The sequence below is a fragment of the Anser brachyrhynchus genome (assembly GCF_964034855.1).
Source record: "Anser brachyrhynchus genome assembly, chromosome: 22".
NCBI classification, from domain to species: Eukaryota; Metazoa; Chordata; class Aves; order Anseriformes; family Anatidae; genus Anser; species Anser brachyrhynchus.
In genome coordinates, this window is record NC_137715.1 from 5,040,853 (window position 1) to 5,057,757 (window position 16,905).

The following is a 16,905-nucleotide window of genomic DNA, read 5'->3' on the forward strand; positions in this document are numbered from 1 at the left end:
CGTGTTCCAATTGAAAGGTTTCAACAAACTTTCCCACAGCAAGCTAGGCCTGGACTCCTGAGGGAAGGTATCGGCAGGAAGACACAAAGGAACCTCAAAGCCCTCGATCCCAAGGGTGATCTGGGACATCAGCTCCACATTCACCCTCTGCAAATTCGAGTCAAACATCTCCAAACACCCGAAACACAGACTCACCACCCTGTTTCTGTAGTTCTACCTCAAATCCGACGCAACAAGCAGCAGCTTTTTCTCAGGAGTTGAGGTCAAACCTAACTCACGTGCAACTGTTGGTCACTCATGGCTTTTTTTCCTTTTAATTTTGGTTTTACTCTCTCTTTTAATTACAGAGGTGTAATATGTCAAAACTTAAATACTGCTTCAGCTGTAACAACATTTGACTTGTAATTCAAAATATTCATATACAACAGATCAATATCCTAATCTCATGTGTCCTCCCTGCTTCAGTAGAAGAGACATATTTAAATAAAACAAGTATTTTTCTTGTGTGCTTACATGTAATGCAACTCTGGGCATATCCACCAACTGACAATTAAAATATGCAGAGATATAAATTTTTCTGATTGCTATCTATGAGCCCAGACTTTGTGGCCCACTAAAATCCTTGTCCTAACATCCAGCCGTTTCCTTGCCAGCTGAATGGCAGAGCGTTCTAGGCCGATACACATCAACGGCCTCAAGAAATCCGAAATGGCAACAGGCACAGCTGTCCTAGGGGAACCCTGGTGCACGCCACAGCACAGGCATGCTTTTAAGAAAAGTGCCGTATAGATTTCTTTGTTAGGTATTTATTACCGTTTTGCCTCCATGAGGCTAGAAGCGATAATGCTTTAGGCATAGTAGTAAAATGAAGTTCCAGCAAAGCACCTAAAACTGTTTATTTTGCTGGAACGTTCTGCTGCAGGAAGTTGCCAAGTACTCAGAAAGTTGCTACCTTGACGGCCATGGAAAAAGATGATTTTACCTCTCTCGGAAGAATAATCAGCCAGTAAAATGGGCTGGGTCAAGAACTGGAGGATTCAAATGTAAACTATAGCTTACAGCTTGTCAGACCTTATTTTGGTGAACCAAGGATGCCGACCGCCCAGAAATCCATCCAGTTGGTTGTTCCTGCCCCCGGGCTCCTGCAAGCAGACTCCTCGCCATCTGCTGCCACGGGCCACGAGACCAGGCTGCCTCCCGACTGCAGGTCCAACAAACAGCTCTGGGATGTGGCACTGCCGTGCGGGGAGCTATCAGAAAGCTCTGAGATAGCGACTTCAAACAACTCTGCTTCTGCCGAGCTGAAACACTGCCACAAAAACTTGGCTGTTCGCACCGCTCGGCAATTCTGCCATCGAGAAGAGCACGGACTACCTGAACGGACCACGGATGCTCGAGATCCATCTTGCTCGCAGCTTGGTTAAACCCTGAATCGTCCCTGGGGGCAATCACACAATTTTGTGTTGAACCTGACCTCAAGATAGCAGGCTCAATTTCCAAAATGTCCATCCAGCACGCTTTGCCAACACTCAGTGTCCTCTCTCTACACGCGGCCTTTGTTTTAAATAGTCTAGAGTTAGTTGGCTTCCTCAGCCACTTCCCAGGAAGGGTTCGTCTTGCTACCAGACCTACAACGTTCAGCAATTTAGAAATAATTGTCCTTGCTAAAAACACAGCCCACAATAACATTTTCTACATATTACTAAGAAAGCCGTCCATGAAATTATAGCACTCTGGCACCGTACAAATGTAATTTAGCTCTCGGCTGAACTGAAGTCCCTTATAAAGGCTTCCATTCTGTGCTCACGGCATTGAAAAGCAGAGCTGTTCTCAGGTGCCACAAATTCTATTAGTGTAAAAAACTCCGTGCACTCTTCTAACACAAAATCATGGACTGCATGGCTTAAGGAGCCCATTCCTGCCTGACCACCTTAAATATTTGTGGTCAGATCTGGCAGCTCCTCTGAAACCCAGCACACACACTTACATTCTCGGGGCAAGCTCGCTGTCTGTAACTGCATACCGCTCTGGGAATGGGGAATTCAGGCAAGCGTAACTGCATAATTAGACTAACACACAATCAACCTTTTCATTTTAATGTTACTTCAGGAAAACCTTCCTTCTCCCCTGAGCTCTGTGCCATCCTAAATGCACTCAGGCAGGAGACATGGAGGGTGACGGGACTACGGTGACAGGAGTTCGCTTCTGAGGCGCCTTGTCATGACACGCTATCGCGACAAGCTGTGACACCTTGCACAGCGGCTCTGTTGTAGTCCCCACAATGCCTCTGACAGAGCTGAGTGTCCAAAATCGTTTTTTTAGTCATGGAATTCACCCTGTAGGGCTAAGGTGAATGTAACCGTTCAATTTTTGAGGAAAAATTTAAGTTATTCTTTACTGTTTGCTTTGTCAACAAAAATGACTGTTTTCCTCTTTTAACAAAAATACCTACATTTGACAAAGGATGACACTTGAAGAAGAGTTTAAGCAGCCCACTCGGTAACCTTTGCTAGGAACAGGCTGTTAGGATCTCTGTACACAACTTGTACTGAGGTACTATCAAACATATAAAAATGTTTTCTTAAATTTGTGTTTTACCATCAAATCATGATGGTAAAAATCACGAACCACTTCATGTTGAAAATACTGCCTAGAATGGAAGGAACCAAAGGATTTCTATAGGGTACCTGTAAGGAGTAGCGTACAAATTCATGCTTACAATCCAATTGATTTCTTCAGAAAAAGGAAGCTGGAACATAAATAACATCAAGATCCCTTTTCTTCCTCAGTGGAAGCTCAAGAGGACTCTCAAAGAGGCTGCAAGCAAGCCTGGAGCCTTCCTGTACATTCACATGGCCACTGAACAGCTATGACGGTATCGAGAGGTCCTCTCAAACAGGGGACAAATTAGGGCCTTTTTGAGATCAGCTTTTTAAAGTTCCAGGCAACCATTACATCTTCCAGGAGTCCCCACTGGTACAGCATTTGCACTCTGTTGGCTGCTCCAATACGCTGAGCTGTAACCGGCTCCAGCATCGTGGTCCAAACTGGACCAAACACGGAGCATCATGGAGAACATTCATTAAAATAATCTCAAATTGAGGCCTCGATGTGAAAAATGAACTATGAACAACAGGGGAAAGTTTTAAGCCATAATTAACAATGTGTTGATAGCTTTATTATTTTATATCCAGACACTATCAATGAGCAGTCAAGGTTTAACTTGATGTACTAAATTAGATACATTCCTTCTCTCTAAACCCCTTCTGGTGATAAATGCATAGGCACAAGATGTGTTTTTACAAGACCTCTGTGAGGGTTTGACTGTGTGTAATCAACCAATGCAGGTTGTAGGGTTCTCCAAAATTAAGGTATATTTTATAGCCTCCTGCAACAACCAAACAAGGAGACAAAAGTGCCAAAGAACACAGCAATGACTTCCTCTGAAAAGCAGCGGTTAGAGACCCTTTAACAATGAGCACGAGCAGTGCAAAATCAACTTGGACAGAGAATGTGTGTACTAATCACACCTGAGCTCCTTCGACAAGAAAAATGAAGGAATTATATGATGCATTAGTATTTCAGGAGTGTGTGTAAGGTGGTCTTAAACCTCAGTATTGACCTTCTGTGTACACAAAGTCACGAGATTTACAGTTTACTTGTGTGAGAAATTTTATTTCAGCAAGAAAAACTCATGTACGCAGAAGAGCAGGGAATGAAAGACCTGACTAAACTTTACTCACTGGAAACATTGTAAACAAAAAAATGTTCATTCAGTTATTTTTTTTTTAAAGAAAGCATCTCAATACCATGTATCAGAGGAAATAAGAAGGAAACAGAGACCAATGAAACATCTTCCCTTGCTGTGTATGTTGTTCAGTCACAGCAGGACAGCAATAGTGATAGGTCATCAGGAAGTGAGAAACTAGAAAAGAATGAAGCTAGTTTGATTCGCTTCATTTGGTTTTAGTTAAATGAAACAGAAGTGAAACATATCTGAGATAAAAAGACTCAGGCTGGATAGCTTACTTAATATTACTGCAATTCACTTACAAAGAGATATTATGGAAATAAATAAGAGGAAAGTGATTTTCTAAAAAAATAAGTTGTGTATAATCTGCCTTTAATGACAACATTTCTCACTACTGTGTGTGTTTTTCACTCAGCATCAAGGAAAGTGAAGCCAACAAGATATTTAACCTGACTAAAGCATCCTACTAGGCAAAATACTGAAGTAGCGAAGACAGACTTACCGCCTTTCTCCGTTATATTCAAACTTTATCCTTACATCATTCTGCATAAAAAAGAACAAAAGGTTAGCTCACAATGAAAACTTTGACATACACAGAATAAAGCAAATGAATGGACCACATAATGATTTTAAGGCCCAAACACAAAGCAGGCAATTCTGTGACTGCAGGAGGCACCAAGTCCTCAAAAGGCTAACCAGAACACAACAAAGCTGAGTGCTTGAGCTTCCACGGAGAAAGTCAACTGTGGGCAATTAAGAGGATGGCATGTGAGCACAGCACCATGTGCAATGGAGAAACTGCTAAGGGAGAAAGAGAAGGAAAGGGGGTAAAAACTAAGTTGTAATTTGTATTAATTAGTTATTTTATTTTATTTAAATGTATTAATTGCCATTTAAACAGAGGATGTATTTAGTTATAAAGAACATCAGTCCATCTTCAACACTGCATGGCAGAAGCCTGAAATTGTGTCCAACTGCATATTCACGTGAACTGAAACTGATTTTCTTTATGAATCCTCAAAGCATGTCTTTCTCCATGGTAGAAGAGGCAAACAGAGAACACACCACATTATTCACTCTTCAGACACAGACAAAGCCTCTGCTTTTGCAAAAACTCAGTCCCTGAAACTCAAACTATGAGAATAAAAACAAGTTAACTATTATGTCACCTTGGAAAGTGCAAAGGGTTATCATCCGTATCTGGCAGATGGTTAATAGCACTAACTGCACAACCTGTGCATTTCCCTGTAAACTCAGAAGATGCTAGATGACACGGAAGAGTCAACATGCTGAACTTTCAACTCTGGAGATCAAAGTTCAAATCCCAATTTAGGTCACAAAGATAAAAATAAAAGGGAAAAATCTGCTCTGATAAGCCTCCATAATTTCTGCTGCACAATTTATGTGATTGGAGTAGATTAAGCCATCTGTGAAAGCCTTAGACAATAGGCAATCATACATCTAGGAACTTCAAAAAAAATGTAGCCAGGAAATGCTCTTTAGCTAGAGGAAATATCTGGCAGGCCTAGTGGTCAAGAATGCAGTTCAAAGGGACCCATGCAATCACTGCGAGTACACAGTATTCCTGCAGCACTACTGTAGGTACATAATCGATCCTAATTGGGCTTCCCAATCAGAGCAACAATAAGCTGCAGGTGGGTAATTTACACATCAACTTTATCAAAGACAGTTTCTTAGATGTGGGAAGAAAAGGAATTTACTCTAGAAAGACAACAAAACAAAGCACATTTTAGAGAATTCATTTTAACAGAACAGTAAAAGAAAAATGCAACAAACAGCATAGGAATAATAAGCTATAAAGGATGTGCACCAGCCAACTATTGATGAAACAGATGGATACTGATGGATAGAGGAACGATCCCTTAATATTATGATTTTCTGGGAAGGAAAGCTCTAGATTTTTTATTTTCCTATACTATTCTAGGTAATCCAGTCTAAGTGAGCTAAATAGGACCACTTGGATGAAATTAAGTGACTGTAGTTGTATAGATTAAATTTCTGATCTCAAGATGAATTTTAGGTTTAGACATTTTAGATTTCATTACTTTAACTAGTAAGATCAAAAAAAAAATCTTCAGGGCTTTACAGAAACTGTTCTTCAACTTGCTGTTACCTGAAAAAAAATAAAATACCTCTTTCTCAACCCTGTTGTACCCTTTCAAACATCTGATTTGTAACAAAGAGAAAGGGGGAAAAGTGATCATGGGTACTGACATAATTTGGCATCTACCTCCTGATAATTTTTCCAAAAGGATCAGACACTGGCCATTTCAAGGAATTCAAAGTCATCTTAGTGTTTCAGGGAGAACCTAGAAGAGTTAAACTATAGCACTTCTCGTTTCCTTTGAAAGTACAGCAAATTTATCTCCTATACAAACTGCTTTTCAAAGTGACTCACATAAACTGTCCTAAGAGATGAGTAAGAAAACAAATCCAAGTTTGGGGCTTTAGTGTTCCAGCTCTGTGATGTGGTATCACAAAGACTGATTACAGATTGTGATTTAAGACTTCACTGAATTTACATTTCAAAATGATTTGGAAAGGGTTCTGTACTACTCCTTCTATGGATTTGTCCAGCACATTCAAGGAAATCCCAGATCCCAGCTGAACAAGTAGATTATGAGCAGACAAAGCACAAGGAAGAGACAGACATGAACTTTAAAGCCTGCTCCAGCAAGCTTATGCCTGTAACAAGCATATAACTGGAAAGAGTGATTTTACCGGTATCAGCAACTTCTCATGTTAACTTCAATCTAATTACAAGGAACTTGATTTAATTCTTTAAGACAGTAATGGACAAACAGTTCTTGACTGAAACTGTTAATTCTGCACTGAAGTATTTAATTCAAATGATACGCGGCATATAGTGCCAGAGCTATATTATTCTGTCCTTTCTTTCTACCAGAAAGTCAATGCAATAGTTTTCTCTACAAAAAAAAAAGTCTCTAGCGACTCAAAAGAGAAACTTTAAAGTATTGACCCTGCCACTTACTACCTTGGGAGAAGTATTTCATTTGGAGAATGGATTTTACATCCCCATACTCAAACAAGGGTGAGCTTCATTCCCCTCTTCATGTGACACAGGACGGGTAACTCCAGCCAATGCTCCCCACTAAGGATGCTGGCTGCGTTCAGACACCTGTAAATGGCTGTTTCCTCTTTCACAGAGGCAAGATTTATTACAGTTTCACTAAAGCCAGCCCTTTCAGATAATCCCCTTCACTGTACTTGAACCAACTTCACTTTGACTCACTTTCATCAGGATCCTCACCCCGTATTCATATGCAGTCTGAATCATGTGAAGATTAAGACCAGCATTAGTTCATTACCCAACAGACTGCTTTATGCAACTTTGAACTGCAGTGACCTTCTTTTGAATCAGAAATTGAAATACTTGTTTCCTTTTCATCATTACTGCTTCTCAGTTCTCTGCTTCCCTCTGAATTTAAGGATTATTTCCACTACAAGGAGAAGTGCGTGCTACTGCCATATGACAGAGTTAGTAATGAAAAGCTCTCCCGGCCTCCTGCACCTGCTTAAGTGAATTCTGTAAATGCTGCCATGCACAATTTAAAAACACGCTCCTAAATTTGTAATTGTTAACGCTGAATAGGAAGCAAGCTCTCTTACCGGAATTTTTTTTTCTTCCACTGCAGAGGCACACTGGTTTGTTATTGCAGGGCTGCCCAAGAGGGGTGGACTGCTGGCATTGTGTTTTTTCTTTAAGAATTATAAAAAAAAAAAAGAAGTAATTAAAAAAAAAGACGATAGGGACTGCAAAACAAGAAAAGTTTACTTGGTAAACGTTTTAGCTGATCTACACAGATCAAATACCATCAAAACCACACGTGGGATGAAGACGGAGCGCTGAGATACCCAAACTGCATCCTCCTTAGTCGATGAAGGTCAGTAAGTGAAAAAAACACAGCCCAAGCAAGAAGAGGAAGCTAAACCAGCGGTGATGCTTCAGCTGCCAGGCCAGAAGCACAGGACAGAAGACAGGCAGCAGACCCACTGTCAACCCAGCGTGCCCCTCCTGACTCCAGGCAGCAATTTCAGGTACCCGCTACCCAGCCTATTACCTGTTTGTTGGAGTGAGCGGTGTCTTTGTTCTTCATGGTATCAAACCCAGTCAGCCTGTGCCGTCGGCTCATCTGAAGTGCTACCAGGTCCTTCATGATGGAGTTCAAGGCCTCTTGTTCATCTGCCACGGACAAGGATTTTAGCGGTGAGTTGCCTGGGTGAGCATCAGCTGTAACACTTCCGCACGTGTTTTCTGCTGGCTCACAGAAACGCAATCCTTTGAGAGATCTTTGTAAATAAATACACTGACATTTCACTGAGTCATAAAAGCCCAAACTCGACCTAGTATCACAAAGTAGTAAACAGACAAGTTTTAAGCCACTTGCCCAACGTCACAGAAGGATCAGGCCATAGGAAGGTTCAGAACAAATATCCCCAGCCTCTGGTTCTCTTAAGACGGCTTCAGAACTAACAGCGCGACTTGGAAGGATTTGCTAGATCACCACAGGTCACTTAGGAAGAGCAAACTGATGTGCTCCTGCCAAGGAAAACCCAGTAAGAATCTCTTCCTTCCAATCCTATATCCTGTTACCTTACAATTCTTGCTTGCCAGTGGAGCAAACCACAGCCAGCAGAAAGAAAACGAAAATCTGGACGGTGAGCCATCTTAGAATATCTCAGTTCAAATCCATTTGTACTGGTATCTCCCCAAACGGTTCTCTCTTCCCCCAAAGAAGAGAGTTCAAAATATGTTATGAAACTTCAAGACCTATTCAGATTCAAACCGAACAGAACTAAGAACTCTCTGCTGCCAGCACACAGCGCAGCAGATTTTCGTCAAGGCTTCTTGCAAATGCAGAAAACCAAAAATACACAGAGAAATATTTCTTATGCACGCTAGACTAAAACTTTTCTGATGCTAAGACTCCTGATGTGACCAATTTAAGGTGTTCTTCTACTGAGAAATGCATAGTAGCCGGGCTGTGACGGATGCTAGCAGAAAGGAAGGTGTTTAGCAGCTACTGAAAAGAATCCTTTGCTTCTGCAAGCATAACAATCCTAAATTACTCGAGGCATTGCAAAAGGGGGGAAAAAAAAGTTGAAATTTGGTTCAAAATGGGACCGGGCTAGTGTCTTTGCTCCTAGGTGTTGTGCCATCCGTGCAACAAAGCAGCATCAGACGCCACCACCGCAATGACCCCTTACCGGCATGCTCATGCCTACCGCATTGCTGGGCTAAGGTTTCACATATGGACTCGGTGTTTTGGGGGACAAAGCGTTGTTTCCTCGGCAAATAACGCGTCCGGTTCAATCCTTCCTGATATTGACGGATAACAGATGCATGAAATGTGAACCAGTGATCAGATCAGCTCTAAGCACGCCCAGAAGGACAATCTGCCCTTTCTAAGAGGCTGGTTGGACTTCACCAGCAGGTCTGGATGCAAAGCTATGCTTTATGGTTTTTTTGGGGGGGGTAGGAACATTTGAAAGTGCTGTTACACAACAAAGGCACAGACGACACCCACACTCGTACGAAGTGCGTCAGGTAGGCAGGTTTGGATATATCAGGTTCCTCCTTTCTCCCCAAGGTCCTCAAACATCGGTTTGACGTGCTTGAATTGAACCGAGCGTTTCTGAGGGTGATGCGTAAATAACTGAGAAGTTCTTTTATAAATCCAGCAGGGCTACACCTTTACTCACAAGCCAAGGTGCTGATTCGGATGGGTGAAGGCTTATATTGGGAAGCGGTGTCCTGGGACCAGCTGTAGGTTAAATGACAGACTGGTGTGCACCTGCATTTCCCTGTGAAGGGGACTCACTGGGAGCAATCGTTTCTTCAGCTTCACGTTATATTTTTGCCCAGGAGTCTCTCTGCATAAAGCTGGCTTATGTTTTATGCAGGAGACTGCCTTCAGAATTAAGCAATGCCTGAACAACAGATTTTTACCCTGCTTAAAGCTGACAAATGCAGGATGCGTCCAGCTTCTTAAGCACGTAGGGAACAAATAGCACCAACACTTAGGAGCAAGAAGGATGAAAACACACCGACTTGTATGGGGGCAGCATCTAAACCAGTCCCAGTTGGAACAGAAGCCACGCTACCATCATCTTTGTTCCAGCCCCTGGTTCCTGCCCAGGTCTGTTTCGCCTCCCTGGCGGGACCGAACGGTAGAGCAGAAATACTTCCACTCCGGGCTGCAGTACGTGCTGGTAAGGTGATGTAAGCTCTCGTTTCACTATCTTTTCTTGAGAGGCAGCTTTATGCATCCCCCCAAAACAAGAACGATTGTTTAACCACTACAAAATCTGGACCATATTCCCCATTAAACTTTTTCCAGTTCATTTAAACCTCGTCGATAGCCGTAGACCTCGGCAGTCCTTCGACGCGCTGAGCAGGTACCCTGCAAACAACCGGGGGCATTTCCTACCAAGCATTTCCTACCAAGGTTACTTAGCTTCGGTGTATGCTAGGAACCACTGACAAACAAATTAATTGTTTCTAGGATTTTGATTGCATCAAGAATCGATAAATGCAACACGGAGCTCCTCCGGTAGCTTGAGGGCAATTTTGGAGGGTTAGCATCCCGCTCTCAGATCGTGCATTCATCCCATTGCTCTCCCAGCACCACCAAGAAAAGGATTATCTGGATTTTAATGAGGTGTTGTATCAATTATTAAGACAAATCTGATCAAGTGTTATAAGTGAAACAGAAGCATCGCGCCTCAGCCAGGCAAGAGAGAGGAAGGGAAGGAGCTCCCCCCACGTCACTTGCAGGAGGTGTTAACTTAGAACAAAACCCTTCAAATTAAAGCAGAGCGCAGCAAACAAAGTTAAAAAATTTAAAATGCACCAAATCACAATTTTCCAAGACAAGCCAGATGAGACAATAACTACATTGTGGCAGCGTAGAAGGGAGAGCGTTCCTTGAGTTTCCATCTGCACGCTCAAGGAACCAGGGGATAAGTAATCCAACCGTAAGTAACCCAACCAAAGCAAGAGGGTGCTTTTTGAGAAGCACACGGCCAAAGGAAATAATTGCTATCCCTATCTCAGCACTAAGTAAACCCTTGTGCGAGGAAAACGTGATAAAACACGTGAATGAAGTTCAAGTTCCAGGTAGCTGACAGCACAACTTCTTTTAAAAATCGTTTCCAACTCTACATCGAGTGTTTAACCTTTTACCTTACTGGAGTGTCTCCAGTTTTCTCCTCTTCTTTCATCTTGGTTGATGTTAAGCATAACCTCTGAGTAACCTGCCCAGCGAAGACTGTAACTCTGCACAACAAGACGCTACGAATTAGGGACTGGCACGTCCCTGGAGCGCCTGCCACCCAAAGCACGCCGCGAGGAGCGGGGACACAAGTTTTCCAGGAGCAGGGACACAAGTTTTCCACTACAGTGCACTTGGGGTTTGGCCAGATACCAGGAGGAGGAAGAAGAGCTTGTCTTGGCAGCCAGTCAGGGCTCCTTTGGGCAAGCACAACAGCTATGAAAACAGCTCGTAACTGAGCACTCATGACAAGGAATCAAATCAATCAAGGAACCCATCAGTGAATGAGGGATTGCATCTAAACAGGACGGCACGGCACTCTGAAATCAAGATCAGCAGTTACGAGGGGATCACGGGCTGGAGGTGTCGGGTGCCAAAGCCCCAGCTCATTTTCTGTCCCTTATTTGTACGAGGAAGCGGGCAAAGAGGACAGGCATTTAACCACCTATCCATCTCTTGATATAGATTATAATTCAACCTGTGGATTCACAAGAAAGACATTAAGCTCCTACGGGCAGCAGCTAAACCCTAGCTGCTGCGCTGTGAGGTCTGCGCGACGCTTACTGTGATCTGGGCTTCATCTCTAATGCTGAAATCTTCCACCCAGGCAAAAAGGGACACGCTGGAACGCGGCAGGCTGATGGAACAACTGCAGGTGAATCTGAATCTTATGCGATTATACGTTTTAGTAGTCTCACAGCAGGCTATCAGACCCCTAGTAACTAGGGTTGGGTTAGGACCCTAGTACCAAACCATATCCTATAATTCATTCCTATGTTGGCGAGATAAAAAGAGAAATCCATTTCCTAACATAAACCGAAGGCCAAATATTGATTTGAATGTAACGTATGGAAAAAATGTTTCCATTTCGGCCAACCTTGCGATAGACTTAGCGTTGAGGAGCATGAATACTTCTTTATTTCCGTCAAAATAGATGATTTCCATCGGCTGGCTTTAAGGAAGTATGTGCAGCAGCATCGCATTAATCACACAATGCAAAAGTTATTACAAATGAAAAATAAGCAATTTTTGAAGCTCACTGAGAGACCCTGTTTTGCTAGGTCTCCACTAGGTCTGGGAAACACAGTTCTGCTTTGTGCGGGAAAGATGTTGTCCAGGAAATGCTTTTCATGTTTTAAAAACTACACTCAAGGATTTTTATAACATCGATAAAGGGGAACTGCTGCTCATGAAGAAAGCTGTTCCTCTGCATAAAGCGTTTATTTCAGCTCATACACGGCTTACTACACGGGTCCGAGCAAGTCGGCGTGTTTGCAATGGCAGAAAATAGAGTTTTGCAAAAAAAAATAATCACGAAGTTCAAACAGAGTAAAAGTATCTGCACGCTGGTAAAAACAGGAAGTCTGTAAAGCCCTATAAACCAAGATGCTGTTTTATATAGTGTGATAATAGAAGGCATGATGCTGCAGCTGCTTAGGAAAAAAGAAGAAAAGCGAACAAATAAGGGGTTGTTTGTTATCTCCCCCCAACAACAGCAAAGCCATCAGCTCGCGCAAACCATCAGCAGATGCAGGGGCAATGAGTAAGTATCACAAGTTAGGGAGAGAGATTCAAGTGTGTTTTCAGAGCTTTCAAGTGTTTCTTTGAAAAATTTTAATTCTGAGCCCTTCGCAGCATTGCACTGAACGAAGCGCTGGGGATTCTGCAACACTGTCTTAGCAAAATGCTGTTTTGCCAGATTTTTTTGGAAATCACGAGTGACTTGGTTTGTAGTTTAAGAGAGAAATCAGAGCGTGCCCATGAACCTGACACATGGGGTGCGTGTTTGGGGTCCCTCTGCTCACTGACAGAGCCCCCCAGCACGATTCGGCCCTGACCTGCAGCCTTGGCCCCCCTCCCTTCCCCCCCCCCCCCCCGACGCCACAGGGGCTGTCACCGCAGCGAAACCCAGGAGCTGGCTACGGGCAAGCTGCGAGCCAAGGGAAGGAAGTGACACAGGCAGGAAAAAAAGAGCAGATCGAGGGAAAGACTCGACTGCAGCTGGGCCTGCAATGAGCATTTCATCCTAGGCCTTGCACAGGCCACTCGGCCCAAAGGCCGCTCTCCCGTGTCCCACGTACACGTGCATTTCTCTGGATGAGCAGCAAGTAACCACAGATTTACTACGAAATGTAAATCTATGAAATGAACTTGCTTTACTTTGGCTTTGAGCAACGTTTGCAATGCTTTATGAAGTTACGACATAAACAAAAGACCTGGTTATGCGTGTATTTACTTTAAATGCTGTTGAGGAGCTCTCCGTTTGGAAATAAACCTCAGCTGTAGCCCCTTCTGCGATGTGCCAGAGATCCACCAGCAGCGAGCCTCATTTGTATCGATGGAGCCCCAAAACCTGCGACACTAACCTCTCGTCATCACCCCCTCCTCTTAGCTCAGACCAGCTTCCGAAAAACACGAGGGAAGCAAACTAGAGCATCACACAGCCCGTTATCCACCAGCCTTATTAAAAGGCTTGATAACGAACGCCGCGTTAATTTAGATAAGATCTTTCCTATCAGGAGCAATCTGCTCGCAGCTGTACCATAATTACTCCGTGCAGGCGTACAGCGCTGTGGAGGAGCGCTCCATGAACTGCTCGTCGTCGTTCTGCACCCAGCTGTTTGCAAACAGGCATCCCAAAGCTGCTGGAAAATGCTTCCGTGGAAATCCAGCTCCGTCCTTCTCAACTATTTTAAGCCTACGTACCATCACGTTGGTTCCTTTAGGGAAGATACGGACCGAACAATACCATGCCTCTCTTTATAAGGCAGAAACCCACTTGTGGGTGTGCACATTTGTTGTATTTACAAAATCAAAGCAAGTTACAAGCTTGTTTTAGGTAAGTGCTACTGTAGCTAGGATTGCCCAGGGCCACAAAGGAAGCGAACTTGCTTTACTTTGGCTTTGAGCAAGGTTCGCAGTGCTTTATGAAGTTACAGTATAAATAAAAGACCTGATTACGCACAGGGACTAAATAATGCAGGTGAGCCTCAGAACAGCACACTTAGCTGGAGGAAAGGAACAAGCTGCAGCCCACAAAGCAACCCAATTCTGCGCTGCAGATAAAAGCAGAAATTCACAGAATCTGCTCAGAAATTCACAGAATGGGGGAGGTTGGAGGGGACCTCCGGGGACCGTCCAGTCCAACCTCCAACCTGCTCAAGCAGGGTCACATAGAGCACGTTACAGGGGATAATTCCCCAGCCGATATATAAGCAGGGGTAAGTTTGAGTTTAGAGAAGTTCAATTTTTTATTCTCTTACATAAGAGACATCTCTTTAAACTAAAAAGGAAATGAGGCAACAAAACAAACAAACAAAAGCAAAACCCAAGAACGTAACCAGTTCTTTACAGAAGACATAACTTCAAAAAAATACGTATTAATCATTCAAATTCAGTTATGCCAACTTTCAAGACCAACTTTTTAGTCTGGAAAGAGTTCACCTAACTCCTTCACGCAGTTCTGTGCGCCATTCTCCGAGTTAAATGCAGCAAGCAAGCGTTCAATGGAAGCTCCCCGGAGGAAGCGGTGCCTTGACAGGCCTGTGGCCAACGCGACGGACAAACACCCGGCTGGCCCCACGGCCACTCGCTGGCCCCACAGGTGTCTGGCCAGCCCCGCAGACACCGGCTGGCCCCGCGGCCACCCCCCCCCGGCCCCTTCGCAGCCCAGCTGGAGGCCACGGGCAGCCACCCCCAGAGCAGCCCCGTACGGGGGTCCTGGGGGCCCGCAGGGTGCCCGTGCTGACCTCCAGCCAATTTTAACCCAAACCAGCCGCCAACGCGCCCACGTTCCGCCACACCAACGCAAAATTTTTACGAAGAAAATTTAAAAAAAACAAATAGCCTCACGAGCACGGGCTGCCCGGCGGCCTCGCTCTTTGCCAGAGGGCCACTCAGCCCTGGAGCAAAACCCAGGGACCGGGACGAGTCCCCCCGGCCCCCCTACACCCCTAGGTCCCCCCCCGGTCCCCTCCACGTCCCCCCGGCTCCATCCCCTCCCGGTTCCCCCCGGTCCCCCCCCGCCCTCCCCGGCTCCATCAAGTGCCGGTTCCCCCCGGTTCCCCTCACACCCCCCAGTCCCCCCCTCTCCCCCTCAGGCTCCACCCCCAGCCCCGTAACGCGGCCCAGCCCCCACCACAACGGGACCCCCCCCCCCCCGCCCCGTGCCCCCCGTCTCTCACCCATGGCGGCGGGCGGCGGCGGCGTTGGGCTGCGCTCCGGGGCTGTCACCGCCGCGGCTCCATGGCGGCCGGGCCGAGGGGGGAGGGCTCAGGGCCGCCGCCGCCACATTGCCGGGCTCCTTCCGGCGGCCCCGGGAGGGGAGGGAGGGAGGGGGGGGACCGGGGGAGGGAGGGGGAAGGGGGGGGGGTTGGGGCGGTGCCGATCGTCCCCCGCCGCCGCCGCCGCCGCCGGGAGCAAAACAAACGGCTCGGCCGCCGCCGCGCACCCGCCGCCGCCTGCCAATCACAGGGGCCGGCCCGCCGGCGGCAGCCAATCAGCGCCGCGCGGCCCGCCAGCAGACGGCTCGGCCCGCCAATCGGCGCGCCGCAAGCTGGATGGGGATGCTGGTGGGCCCGCCCCCTCCGTCCCGCTACTGGGGGGGTGAGCGGGGAGCCCGCCCGCTGCTGGCTGCCAATCAGGGTGACGGGCGGCACCCGGGGCCCGCCCCCGGCCGCCGCGGGCTCGGCCCTGGGTCCTAGAGGCCGCCGCGCGGGGGCCGCGTTGGGCCCTGGGGGTTCGCTCCCGTCACGCAGGGAGGGTGGCAGGGAGGTTAAGTTTCTGCATAAAAATCCTCTTTTTATTTTATTTTTTTTTTTAAGAAAGGGCTTCTTTTTCTTGAAAAAGAACACAGTTCCATAATGGAATAGAGCCTCAAAGCTGCAAAAACGGTTTTTTTTTTTTGTTTTCAAAGGAAAAAGAAGTGTTGGACAATGCCCCCACAAACCACCTCAGGCTGACTAAGGGCACCTGAGGGAAGAGATCTCTTTTGCTCTAACCAAAAGTTGTGGCATGACCAAGCCTTGCCTGTGTCCCTTGAGCCTCACAGGTACCCCATGGCCCCCAGAGAGTGCAGTAAGGGACAAATGTGCACGTAACAGCTTAATTCCCTCATTCTTTAAGCCTGCAAAAGCACATTTCATACTCTCCACAACCCCAATGCTTCTAGGTCATCAAATATTTATTAAAGTTACTCGACATGAAAGTAAATTCACGTGGATTTAATGCACGGGAGTGCACTCTAGCCTAGGGGACTTGAAGCTCAGCATTTCCTCCCTTTCATTTAGCGGTCTGTCTCAAGGAGAAAGTGTTTTTGGTGGTGGAAGCGGAACTGCTCACCCGCTACGTTCGCTCACCTGTAGACACTCGATGACAATTTTTTCCTCCTCCTGTTTCAGCAGCCTTGTCTGCCAGGCCACCTCCAACAGACGGCCCAGAAGCAGAACACATTCTTGCTGAAAAGCTCAGTGCCACTAAACATAAAAAGCTGTGAGGGGGATCACCCCAAAACAAAGCAGACACACCACACATGGAAGTTGCAGCGGTTTTAGGGCAGAGGACTTACTGCGGTTGTCCCATCTAACCCAGTAATTCCATCTCACTTCATAAATCAACTCATACCTTTTAAAATGACGTCCAGGCTTCAGCTGCTCTTTCCTTGCTTCTGTTTCCATTCCACCTGTGGGATGGTATTTTGACAGTGCTTTTTTTTTCTGCACAAGGGACAGCGGGGGGTGTGGTTATGTTATTTTTATTATTTTATTTCAATGAACAAGTACAGCTCTCCTTCCCTGTTGCTGCACTGGCCACCCTGCTGCTGGGAAACCCACCTCGTGC

General features: G+C 45.7%; 1 protein-coding gene across 2 annotated transcripts in view; it reads right to left on the minus strand.

Annotated features, from left to right (window-relative positions):
• Window positions 1-15,532, minus strand: part of MAP3K3 (mitogen-activated protein kinase kinase kinase 3) — a 39,856-nt gene extending 24,324 nt beyond the window's left edge. The window contains exons 1-4 of one of the 2 annotated variants that reach the window (XM_080564758.1): window positions 15,252-15,532; window positions 7,855-7,976; window positions 7,403-7,492; window positions 4,254-4,294 (exon numbers count right to left, since the gene is read on the minus strand). In XM_080564758.1, the coding sequence (XP_080420884.1) occupies window positions 4,254-4,294; window positions 7,403-7,492; window positions 7,855-7,976; window positions 15,252-15,255 (257 nt within the window). In that variant the 5' untranslated portion in view covers window positions 15,256-15,532. The remainder of the gene's footprint in view (window positions 1-4,253; window positions 4,295-7,402; window positions 7,493-7,854; window positions 7,977-15,251) is intronic. The other variant, XM_080564759.1, reaches the window with a different exon arrangement.
• Window positions 15,533-16,905: the final 1,373 nt, after the last annotated feature.